The sequence below is a fragment of the Mastacembelus armatus genome, chromosome 24 (genome assembly GCF_900324485.2).
Source record: "Mastacembelus armatus chromosome 24, fMasArm1.2, whole genome shotgun sequence".
NCBI classification, from domain to species: domain Eukaryota; kingdom Metazoa; phylum Chordata; class Actinopteri; order Synbranchiformes; family Mastacembelidae; genus Mastacembelus; species Mastacembelus armatus.
The window spans coordinates 17,158,872-17,172,450 of NC_046656.1; the positions used below are offsets into that span (position 1 = coordinate 17,158,872).

General features: G+C 37.6%; 1 protein-coding gene across 2 annotated transcripts in view; it reads right to left on the reverse strand.

The window, feature by feature from the left end:
* The window catches only part of rngtt (RNA guanylyltransferase and 5'-phosphatase), a 63,264-nt gene that overhangs the window by 46,815 nt on the left and 2,870 nt on the right, over positions 1-13,579 (reverse strand). For both annotated transcript variants that reach the window (XM_026318051.2, XM_026318052.1), the window contains exons 5-8: positions 12,378-12,453; positions 11,461-11,713; positions 9,961-10,070; positions 8,548-8,649 (exon numbers count right to left, since the gene is read on the reverse strand). In XM_026318051.2, coding sequence (XP_026173836.1) covers positions 8,548-8,649; positions 9,961-10,070; positions 11,461-11,713; positions 12,378-12,453 — 541 coding nt within the window. The remainder of the gene's footprint in view (positions 1-8,547; positions 8,650-9,960; positions 10,071-11,460; positions 11,714-12,377; positions 12,454-13,579) is intronic.

Genomic DNA, 13,579 nt, shown 5'->3' on the forward strand with positions numbered 1-13,579 from the left:
GTATCTAGCTGTGCTTTACAGGAACTAACTGCTGCATATTGTTTATACTGAAGAGTTTCTTAGGTACAAATTGAAGTATTTACAACTATGTAAATAAAACGTTCCCCATACTGAAGTGTAAACACATTCTCTTTTTATTAAAGCAGCCTGCACCAACACAAAAATCCTTTACTTGTAGGTGATTACTCTATCTTCAAATTGCATACATCAGCAATGGTTAGGTGGTTTGTTTGCATGAGCATAAAGCTAAACTAATCCAAGACCAGCCTTTGCAGGTGAGATAAAGACTAAGACGAAAACACAAAACAAACACTCACTACCAGTCTCACCACAGGAACCCATTTTGAACAAAGAAATGTTACTCATTGCAATACTTCTACAAATTAGACTCAGTGGTCACTCTAATACAATCCGACATAACAATAGAAGCATTTTTATGTGCTTTCCCTAAGCTACATTTTTGACACTGTTAGAGTCATTATTTAAACTATATGACTCCAGAGACTTTAGTGCAATGAAAACAATACGAATTTACACATTCTTGTTTTAAATTCCATTAGATTTTGCAGTTAATCCTGCAAAGCTTTAAATCTTTTTCTGAGACACTTTTTTAATACTTGAAGTCATGCTTTGTGGTGTTACTGTATATAAGTGTATTACTCTCAAAAGGTATTACTACTACTTCGTCCATCATATCCTGTATATTTCCCTGTTGTGCCTCTGGTGAAGGTAGAATTAAGTAGAACCAAAAGTGAAACTCCCAAAGCCATGATACTGCTAGAAAATTACTTTTTCATCCACAAATGCACTCAACTGAGAAATTCAAAAACTTGAGTGCAGTGACTGTTAGACTATTAAAACAGCTGTCAGAGTAGGCCAGCTTACCAGTATGGGTCAGGATATGAGAGTTTGGCTGATACTAATTTGACTCCAGTCTTTTTTTCCAGTTGTGGCAGGCTGCTGAAGCATGAAGCAAATGATCAAGACCTTCACACTTTACCTTTTTGACTTTTATCAGCCTTAATCCTCGAGCTGTGTTCTGAAAGGTACTACAGTGGAGGGGGAATATCTTTAAATAACAGGAGTCTGAACTTCAGGTGTGAAGTCAAGTTTCCTTCTCTGAGATACAACCATCTACAGAGGTGTAAACTGTAAAAGTAATTTGTTAACACCTTTCATTCCGCATGAGCTATTCTGTTCTAACACTAGACAAATCTACCTGGACAGCAGTCACCCAAATCATTTGAAACTCGAGAATAATTTCAAACAACCACAATAATAAGGACTTAACGTCATTTCTTTGTGTGAGCTACTCATTTTACACAAACTATCTTAATATGTGGAATGTAATGGGATATTTAAGTATGCCTAGGGCTAAATTAAACAATATTGGATGGATAATTTATATAATTATATTTCAGTTTATTTACACCTTGCATTAAGAAAAGTAATTAGTATATAAATAAGTACCAGTATAGTTTCTAATTAAAAAAAAAAAAAAGAAGAAACTGGGAATAAACCAAAGAAAAAGGCAATTCCATAAAATTATAGCTCAGTGGTGCAGGCATGGTGACAAAAGACACAATAGTCCTGAATAATAGCCTGAGAAACACACATCAGCAAAGTGTTTATATTAAATGTTTAGTGTTTGATCAATGGAGTTGGCTGATCACTGGGCTGGCACACATTATGGGCAATTTCTAAGAGGTAAACAGTCACAATCCTTGAGCCTCCCTTCTCCTGCTTCCCAGAGACAAGCTGAAATGATGGACCAAAAACCCACCCAAAAAACACAGGCACCATTATTATCCTCCAGAATAGGCTTTAAACTGTAACAGCAGCATTAAGCATTCACATTTTTATCTGCCTGCTCTGTGAATACTGTAATTTACTGGGCTGTTCAAATTTTTGTAAATCTGAAGATTACAGAGATTTTCAAAATGAAGCCATTATGTCCATATAAATGTATTTGATACAATGACTGACAATTATCAGTGTACCCTACATAACCCTAGAACTATGGGTTCAGTTAATACAAGCCCAGTGTGGCATGTTTAACTATGTTTTTGTTAAAACCAGTCTAAAAAAAAAAAAAAAAAAAACCTAAAGATGTTCAGTTTACAATAATATAAACCCGAGAAACCTAGTAGTTGACATATTGTTTCAGGAGTTCTTATAGTAGATCGTTTTGCTTTGTGGTTAATTACAGTCTAGAGAAGCCTTCTCTTTGTAAAGTCTTTTGAGCAATGCTGTTGTGAGGAGGAAGATCTGAATTATAGTGTACATGACTTTACTGTAAGAAGGAAGAAAAAAAAAAAAAAAAAGCCCTGATTTAGCAATCTGGAAGCTTCATTACACACCTCTTATGAACCCAATTACACTTTGCATGCTGCCTGGTGCTCTTTAATACAAAATACCAAGTGCTGAATAAAGCAAGATGAACTAATGTCCTAATGAGCAACTGCAGTCCTGCTATGTTTCAAAAGGTTAAGCATCCTAATCAGTGAAACTGACAACAGAGGCTAATTATCTGACTGACTTTAAAATATTAGGGAATTCACCACTGTGAAAATGGAATGACAGCTTTTATGGTGAACGAACAAAGATAACACATACTGAGAAGATGTATATGTTTTGGCAAGAGTCTGGTGAGAGAGATGGATTTCAGATTAATGACTTTCCCACTGAGAAAGCTATGCATTTCTCATACCTGCTGTCTTTCTCCCCATTGTCACAAAGGGATTAGATGTAATAAATATGCCATTAATACAAGCTGGTTCAAAACTTGACAAGCTGCCAAGAATGAGTGTGTGTACAGAATAAGACACCAGATGACAAAAGCCTGCACTGAGAACAGAAATGTGCCTTTTACAAGCATTACTCAAAAATGTAAATACACTTCTACTGTCGCAATCATGTAGCAACTTATGATTGTGTTCATTATTTGATAATCTGCTGAAATGTCTCATTGGCCACTTGTTCAATAAAATGCCCACCACAATATCACGGAAACCCATAAGGTAATAATACCGGCTGCTGCATTTATTTAATTTACAAATATATAAAACTAAGAAACCGTCCTCACACTTAAGACGATGGGACCAGAAAATAGTTGGCACTTTTTTAATGAAAAACAAAGTTACCCAATTAATTTCTTATCAATACAGCTGACTAATCTCCTGCTGCTCCAATAATTGTTTCAGCTCTAGTACAATATCACAATAATTTAACTGCACTCCAAAAATGATAATGCAAGTGATGAGGATGACCTACAGTTAAGGGTTGACAAAAAAAAAAAACTTAGAATCAATAAAAATATTTTTTCAATGGTAAGCTACAAATTGAGGAGTGGTATAAATTGAGAATGGTATAAATTAAACGCGACATCATACATAAACTCAATTTAAAATGCATTTCACAATGCCTATTAGTTTTAAGGCCTACAATGGTGTACAAATACTGCCCAAATCAAATTATACCAGGTGCAGCTGAGAGGGGACGAGGGAAAGGAGAACTTTCAATAACACAAAAAGCTCCTGTCTCTAATAAATGCTGTTCCCTTTTGAGAGGGGAATGAGAAGCTTGACACATACACCTGATTATTAGCATTAAAGCAATATGCTTCTCAATCATACCAGCCATCATGAGGGAAAGAGATAAATCACAACCACCTTCATGCTTTTCAGTTAACAGAAATCACTGGAGAGGTCACAACGATCAGTTTGCCCTGCCTTCACCTCCAGTCATGACAGAACAGATCAATAAAACAAGATCAGGGTTGTTAATATCCTGAGAAACCTGCAGGGAAAAACAAAAAAATGCAGGAGGAGAAGAAAAGAATGGCAAGTGGGTGAGATGTAGCTGCACCTATATTTTGGGGTGGGAGTGGACACAATGAAAGTATTAAAAAGACAGTGGGAATGAGGACTGTACTGAATAAGAAAGAATTGGAAACACCTAAAAAGCTCAGTCAAGACAAGTGATTCTTCCCGTAGATGCAAAGATCACTTGCAAGGGAACAAAATCCTTTATCTGAAAAGAGGACCACTATTTGAGAAGATCAAACACATACGCCAAGTGTCATAACAAGGAAGATCTGTCAGCCACTGCGGACACAACAGGTCTGAACTGAGCAGAAGTGGTACCCCTGCTGTCTAATTGGCCAGTTAGCCATAGCTAACACTGTCAAGTATGTTCAGAAGCAAGCAGGGGGAGACCATTAGCGCTGTGTTACTCCCAATGCTCCTCTTCTTCATCATAGTATCACCTTCTTCATCTGTCCCTCTCTCTTGGAAGGTATAAAATCAGACACTTTCCACACACACACACACACACACACCCTCTTTGTGACCAATTAGAAAACATTTAATCGATGCGCTCCTCTATACATACAAGTGTCCTGCCTCCCTGCCTGCTCTCTCGTTTCTGTTCCTGATGTCTGATGGGTGCTGTGAGATTTAGTTTTTATCCTTATCCCTCAGCACTGTCCTCGGGGCACTTTACCCCTAATGAGGCACAGACGTCCATTGTGTCAGCTTTGCCAGTGGAGTCCTGAGGCATGACTGACAGTCGCTGAGCTCCAGGGCAGGTCTTAGATCAGATCAAGCAGCTTTGTACATCATTAGTGGTCAGTCATGGTGCAGGACTGCTTTCTCATAGTTTTTTATTTTAGACAACACAGTTAAATAAAACATCTGAGTTCCAGTGTTATGGAGTACATACTGCAGATAGCACAAACTATGCTCCTCTGTTTGTAAGGTGCTGTTCAAATTCTTGGAAAAGTAATAAATGAGAAAATTACAATATAACTTGAGGATAAACTACCTTGCTTGCAAGTCACTTTGTGACTATATAGTAATGTAAACATTTGTACATTGCTAAAGACCTGTTTAGGGAAATGACTTTACATAAACAGTTTCCAGATTGTTGAAGATAAAATTTTAAAAAATATTTCATACCACTTTTGAGTTTTGTGAAAGCTGCACTAGTGAGTTTCTTCTTAGCCAAGTCAAATCACTAATCTCGTAATTTGATCTGATACAACTCTGACTTGTTAGGGGGTGCACAGTTTTGTCCAGATGATATGTGATGATATGATGCCATTCAGCAGCAAGAGGTTAACCAGAGGAGCAAACCCAACCAGTTCTTGGTCATACTGTTCAAAAAAAACACTTTACTCTACTGTTCACATCAAAAGTGCCAACAAATGTGAAGAAAGGCAGCAGAATAGAGAAATACAATATTTCCACAATAAGTTACTAAATAAACAAGTAGGTAAGAGACAAGTAATAAACATTTAATGCACACAAAACAGCCTCATTACTCTCATTCACTCAAAAGATTTAATATTTGGTTGCAAAAGAAAACAGCAGATTATTGACACCTAATTATAAATTGGTGGCTGAACTGGTAGTAAAGGATATTTTTGAGGACAAATTGAACAAATCCAAAGACTTTCACAAGTCCAATTTCTCCAATAAAGTCTGAGTTGAGCAGCATTGTTTATTTAAAGTCTCAAAAACATAACTGGCCCCTGTCCCTCTTTCTCCTGGTCCTCTCTGGGGTACAAACCAATACAGCCTTGACAGAAGGCTCTACAACAAGATGATTAAAAATCCAACTCAGCTTGCGCTTCCACTTTTGGCAAATCCACAGATTTTGCTGTCCTTTCCAAAGCCCTTTAGAAGCCACCTTCTTGGCAGATACGAGCAGTGACAGTTTTTCATTACAACTGGGGAGGGGGGTGCATAATATTTTTAGGTAAGTGGGACTGCTTCATTTCTTTACCATCCTGTCTGTTATTGTGTTACTGAGCAAGGCAGTTAAACTGTCAGAATTTTTGATGGCCATAAGAGGAGGCTGCAGTTGTGCTGGGAATCATTCATTTGGAACTGACAGTGATTCTGTCAAAGTAAAGCTGAAGATGAACATTTTCACTCACTTAGGCTCTTCCAGAAAAATGATGTTTTTGTATGAAATGAAAAAAGGAAATTACTCACTTTAAAAGTAAAACTGACTTGCATTAGAATGGGAAACTTTATCATCACTAGAGTAACAAGGAAAAGCTGGAGGGATTTAGTATATGCAAGACCTAAGCGAGAACCTCTAGCATTATGCAAATAGAAAAATCTATCTGGACCAACTTGAAGAGACAAATTTGGTATTAAAAAAAAAAAATCCACTTCAAGTATTAAAAATTCCTCTGGTTAGAAAATAGGATGTTAAGATTCAGACCCCACATGATGTACGGCAAGAATGACAAAAATCACCCTGTACCACAGTAAATCCCCTGAAATTACACCCGACCTCAAAACACATTAATTCTGTCTGATGTATTACAAGTCCTCAACATATAACATCTCATTTTTCAGAAGTTCCACGTTTTCATTATTAGTGACCTTTCAGGCAAAAACATGATTATGATAGAATTAGTCTACTTTGTTTCGATTAAACACACTGAACAGCCCACAACCCTCTGTCTTGACTTTAATACCAATTTTTGCAGTCCAGCAAGCTGAGATATAGTCATGATTAATGAAAGTCTATAACTCTAACTAATTTTCATCATAACTTATTTTTTCACTAAACCATTTTCATCATCCCTTCCTTTGTGCGATTTAAATCTCACACAAAAGTCAAACTTGTTAGACTATGCAGGATAAACCAAAAAGCACAATGGGTCAGTCAGGGCACTAACAAAGTAGCACAGTTTCAAAAAGCTGTGATTTCAACAGAATTTAAAAAAAAAAAAAAAAAAAAAAAAAAATACCAGAAGTATGAGAATAAGCTGCCACTCACAAACAAAATGAAATGCTTTCACTTTAAATGCAAGCTTTTCCCAAATGAGAGCACAACTCTATTACATAGATGCTGACCACAGCAAGGTATACTATTGTAAATATCCACCTAACAATGCTGCAAATGCCTAGATTTTTTTTTTTTTCCCAGACATACGCTACAGCCTGTGTCAAGTTTCCAAGAAAAACACTGGTGCAAACACAGACTGTAAATACTGCTGCTGGCAAAGCAGAAAGAAGCTACAAAAAAACCAACAGGAGACCAGCACCACACTGACAAAAGAAAACATTTACTGTCGATCAAATCAATTCTTTTGCCATGTACATATGGTGAGGCTGACATTTCGCAGTCATTCACACCAAGAAAATGCATAGCAGCTTCGCCTTTATGTAGTGAAGTGTCAACAAACTTCAAGAATAATGTCAGAAATTTGGAAAAAATATATAATTCATGATAAGGAGCAGTTCCAGAAAAATATGTAAATGCAAACATTTTAAGAGTGACAACTCGTTCTGCACTGCTTTGCCTCACTGTTTATGTGATTTAATGAAGTTTTACTCAGCACATTTCCAAGTTTCTGCTTCTAGGTGGTAAAAACAGACTGGCAGCAGAAACAGCAGTGACATTATATATGATTATGACAAACATGGTGTGTTTTATAAAGGCTTGCCTGCACCTGTAGAGCTTTGAGTTTTAGAAAAAAAATGGTCCAAACAAAGTATTTTAGGGTGCAAAGACACTTGCTTCTGTAATACACACACACACACACAATTAGCACTGATCGATGTCAAGTTAAATTAGTCTTTCGCTAAAGCACAATATGTTCTGCTGCAACTAGATGCCAGATTATTCTGCTGGGTGAGACTTCCCAGCATACTCTACCTCTCTCTTCATTGCTGATTTTAATGACTGGAGAAACTGGATATCACTACTCTTTAAAACTGAAGTAGCTGAAGGTAAAACAGGGTGAAGGATAAGAGCTGGGTGCAGCACAGAGGAGTTCAGTATCACCATATAGATTTAAGAGCAAAACTTTCTGACAACACTTGCAAGCATTTTGAAGATGATAGTCGATTACACACTTTAGCAGTATTTTGGTCATGGGCTAAAGCTACACTCTGCTAGTCTCACTCTTACAGGAAATTAAAGCACTGATATGTAAAATTCAAAATTGAATGCAGTCATTAAATATTCATAAGCACACTGCACATTTGCACCAGTGAGAGAGACAGCAGACTACTGGAATACTAAAAATCCTCTTACCCAAAACTAGCTGTTGGAAAGAGAAACATAAAACAAAACAAATGCCTCGCAAACGTGACAGGAAAGAAAAAGAGCACTATTGCTTTTCTGAATCCACAGTGGACTAAGTCCTCCTATTCACTCTCTAGCTCCATCAGCAAAGCCATTTTATACAGTACTTGCACAGTCCACATCCCCACAGTTACACAATGACCAACTGAAGAAAAACAAGACAGTAGATTCTTAGTCTTGCTTTGACTAAAACCTAATAAGAAATAGAAGCCATGTTAGTGGTTTTCACCAAGTCAGGAAAGTCAGTTAACATCGCTAATACCTCCAGCCCTGATGATGTTCCCACAGATACAAACTGACTGTATTAAGTATTGACTCTGAAAAAGAGCCTAATGATTGGAAGAGGAGTTAATCAGTCCAGTCAAAGACAAGGAGAAATACCGAAAAGAAGAGGACTTATTTATTGTAAAGCAAAACTATGAATAATAGACCCACCGTGTGCCATCAGCCTTCCAGCTGACTTTGTATGGACTCTGTTCCAGAAAACGAATGTTTTGTCTGTCCATTGACACAGGCTGGGCACCAGGAAAACCAGACCTGTAACAACAGTGAAAACACAATAGATGATATTTATTTTACTGGATAAACGAATGCAATTTTGCTCTTACTGTTAAAATGGTAAGGGCCATGTTTCTAAGTTAAGACTTTGTCTAATATTCAAAATTATTAGAATAAGCTTTAGCGATCTCTTACGTCTGTTAGAAGAACTGGCACAGACAGCAGTTAAACACTTATTTATAAGTTGATAAAGATAGAAAAAGTCTGTCTCAGTATCCACACCTACACAACATCACAAAGTTCGTGGCATGATGGATTCAGCACGAATAGAATCAAATGTTCATATCTGTGTGACTTATCCTAATCTATATACACATGTAACCAGTATACAGTATGAAAATATACCAAATATAGTGTATAGATATTGTCACCACACTTTAGCAGTAGGAGAATCTTTCCACCCTCAAATTCAAATCCTGGACGCAGTGAATTATGGAGTTGGCATACATGAAGCTACCATAACTGATGTGATGACAGCTGAAGGCTAATTAGCAGTTGTTAACATGCTAACATGTTAACCTGTGTCACAATCACAGTTTAAGCACATTTCTATTGTCATTTAGCACATTTGCATGGCAATGTTGTGCCAACTTACAGAGCTGCTAGCAAGACAGTAGATTCTTAGTCTTACATTGACTCATATAATAAACATCAAGACAGTTTCTTTAAATATGTTTTTTTACATACGGACTCAATATGAACCATGCCTCTGCATAAGTAGGCATTCTTTATAGACAATCAAATGTGCACAATGACTGGAACAGCTTAGTAAACACCTCTTCAACCTCTTCAGACTAGGCGGCTGAAGAGGTAGCACAAAGTAGCACAAAAGGTGTAGGGTACATAAAGTAGGGTACATGAACAAAATTTGGCTGTAGACATTATATAGACTTTCAGGAAACTTTGTGAAAACACAATCTGCATGCACAACTACATTTGGACCTTGTAATATCAGTGGATTCAAACACATGCAGGTGTTACAAAAATAACTTAACTGCAGGTAGTGGAAATAGCATGGACTGTTCTTCCTGCTGTGACAAGATAAGGCAGTAGAGCTGACTATCTGCAATTTTATTTTAAAAAGCTACAGCAGCACATTTCTCTGTAAGAGAAAAATCTATTCCTGACTCTGCTGCCTGTCTGAAAGCATCAATATCAAAAACAAAAAAAAGTGATTTAAAACAAATTAGTCAGTCACAACACGGTACAATACACCCCCATATATATATATATATACACAGACACACGGTTTCCCAGAGGGGCATGAGAAGGACAAAGAGAGCCTCTTACTTGTCCCACTCAGCCATCTCCTGACACATTCTTTGGATCTCGCCTAGTTTAGGTTGTGTCGTGACCTGTGTGACGCCTTTCACTGTGATGCCTTCAAGGAATACTGCACCCTAGGATGAAAAAAGAAGGAAACGAAGGTTGCACTTGGATTGGATTTAAAGAGACACGTGTATCCTCCTACACATAGAAACAAGCAATTTCAATAACAGTGATACTTTCCAAGCAGCTGTTTCTTTGCTTTATGAATCCCTGCGTGGTCATCTGCATCAGTTCCCAGCAAACTGGACTTTACTGCCTCCTCTCTGCTCCTATTCATACATGAATGCACTCATACCAACTTTGATATAAACATCATCTGTCACACTTACTCCCCTCATTTCCTAATCTTAACTACCGTCTTTTTTGATATGACCTTTTTCTATTTCATTCTCCATAAACAAGTCTTAAGGAGAAAACATGATAACATATATGCCAATTAGACCAGTTTACTTGTTTGTTTGGCCAGGAGAGAACCAAGCTGTTTCAATTTGGTTGCAAGGTTTATGCACTAATTCAAATTTATTTTTTATTTATTTTGTGTTCACCTGTTCTAAATGAGATCCAACATCCAAATTTTTCAATGTTAATTTAATAATTACTTTATCAAACACAAGTTCATGAGAGACAGAAATCTAACTCCACATTCCACATCCCCAACCTGGCAACATGAGGAAACTTTCCCATCCCAAATGACACTTTACTTTTTAGAAGCAAATTATCATCTGATATAAGGCTGTACTAATCAAAAACAGCAGGGTGGTGTTTTTATTTTCTTGTCAAAATTGTTGCATTCAAGCTTTTTCTCTTCTAATAGTCAAATGGCTGCCAACCAGTCTGACTGTGAGGCAGGCTACTCGACCAAGAGACAGTGTTTCTTAATGACTGTAAAGTAATGGAGTCTGTAAGAGCTACTGCTGCTGTTGTCTCCTCTGGCTTCTTCCCTCTAGACCTGTCTGCTGTATCACATTCTCAGCTATTAGATTTGCTGTGATTCAAGTTTTCAATAAGCTATGAGTGCAACAAAAGTGATAAATACTCTGCAGCTTGTAGTTGGATGACATTGTAATTTGTACAGATGCTTTGCATCAACAAATCTGTTTTATTGAAGTTATACTGTTCAAACACTGTTGTGCTTTTCTCTTGCCACTTTTCTCTACACTAACTGCTGGAAACTCTGGTGATGCTATTTAAGTTTGAGTGTCTTGTAACTGCTTAAAATGAGTGAAACAAGAACATCAGGTGAATGGAAAAAGAAGAAAATCAAATAATATACAACTGAGATGACTTTAATAGTTGGCACAACCTTTACCTAATGAGAGCAGCTTTATCTAATCAAAATGATACCTTATCACAGGAGAGAAGCCTCCCTATGGACCCTCTCCCTGAATATAATCCATGTTGTGCAGAGTGCGCCCAACAGGTTTTCTACTTAATCTGTTTCCTGTTTCCCTAAAGTCTTACCAGCTTTAGCTTCTCTTTCTTTCGTTTGCCAGGCCCTGACCCAGAGGAGCTGGGGCCTGACTCCTGACCCGCCGCATTACCATCATCGTCCACTTCCCCATTGTCCTCATCGTCAAAACACCACTCGGGCAGTGCAGGAGCAGGGGGTGTGTCCTCCTCATCGCCATAGCGACGGAAAAGCTCTCTGAGGTAGTCCCCTTTGTAGATCCCTGGGGCCCGGGCGTTAGAGAAAGCAGCCACAGCTGCCTCGATGCTGATAAGAGACAGAAAAATCAGGGCAGCTTTTAAAAAGCTTTATTCTTACGTTTGTTAGTGTTGTTTCAGAATATAATGTGTTGACCAAATCTTCCAAAAAAGTGAGTAGAATATAGTTGCAACTGACAATAATTGTGCAGAGGGACTAAATAAAGACCTTGGTGTAAAAAGGAATGTAAATTATCTGGACTTTATGAAAAGGATTTCACTAATTCAATAATTGGCAACATTTAAGCATTTAATGACAAGCTCATTCATCTCTACACCCAAATTTCATAATCGTGACAGCCCTAGTTGTAGATGTAATTATTGAATTATTCTCCAACACATGATGCTGGAGGTAAATGCTCTGAGAAAATTTATCACAGAGGAAGTAGTAGGCGGTGGGAAGGTTTTTTTTTCCCAGCTTATATGTCTACAGACTGCTGCTCCACCTCTGACTAAAGACAGATCCTACCCCCTCCCCCAACCAGTTACTGTAAATTATTTAACATCCCCATCATAAGGTGTTAAGCCCTGGCGTAGGTAACTAGCAAGCTTTTCTCAGAAGAAGATGGGATTATTAGTTTAAAAAAAGGCTGGCACAGCTTGTATAATTATGCCAGAGAAGTGTGAAACTGTGTTTCAAACAGCATAAATGCTTGGCTGCCGTCAGCCCTTACCTCCAGTCCATTTTCTCCACCAGGTATGCACATATCAGAAAGCCTGTCCGGTTGAAGCCATGCGTGCAGTGAACTCCTTCAGGAGACAGAAAAGATGCACAGGTCAAAAACTCAGAATCCGTCTTGAACTTGCAAACTATATAACATTTTAGGTATTTAGCTAACACATTCTGAAGTGTAATAATACAATATGCTGAAAGTAATTTCAGCATACATCTTTTCCTGCATTCCTTTGACAGTTTTACAAAGTAAATTTAACATAGCAATTATGAGAGACAACCCCGTGGCTTAGCAAATCTTTTCCAATATGTTTCCCTCTCACATCAACATCACTTGTCTTTGAGATGCCCTGACTCAGAGTTCATGTTCTGAGCGAGACTATCAGGTCACACACTCGAAAGACTCACAGGCAGATCTCCTAAGAGGTGGTCCTGACATTTTAACCACATCAAAAATCAGTCTGTCAGGAGTGACTTCACACATAGAAGAGGCCAAGAGACTGATGACACATTCAGGCAGGTAAAGAGTGAATGAAAAAGGCACATAAAAAAGAAAAGCTCACTCTTTATTCTTAAGGGAATAGGACCTTTCTGTAAAGACCATAATCAAATGAAGGCATAAAAACACCTGTAAGATAAGATTTTAGTCTTATTTCCTCAACATTCAAAATTAAAAAACAAAAATCCTTGTATTGTTTTAATAAAGTGACATTTCCACAAGCAAACAGTCTTCAACGGGTTCAAAGCACAGTTCAGACTACACAAAATGAAACAACCTAACAATCATTTTTCCCAAGCTTAGAAAGTTTGCCTGCCATTTTCGAAGCTAATGAAGATGAAAGGAACCAACGTCAGTGAACAGGGATCACATTTACCAGACCAACTGTCTAATTTGGACATGTGTAGCACAGAGACAACAAAACCTAATCACCAGCTGGCTAAAGACAGGACATTGCTGAGATGACATTCACACATTCTGCTCTGATGTTTGACCAGTTTGAGTTACAAGCCAGGCAGCAGTTTGTAGATAAAAGCAGCTCTGGACAGGGTTATGAGATGCTAGGGTAAGGTAAAAGAGAGCACCCTGCTGTCACTAAGGTGAAAGTGCAACTTCAAATTCAGTTTTAAAAAAAAAAAAAACAACTGGTCAAAAAACCTACCCACATAAGAATATATGCACTATTTTCACTTTAAAATGCAATT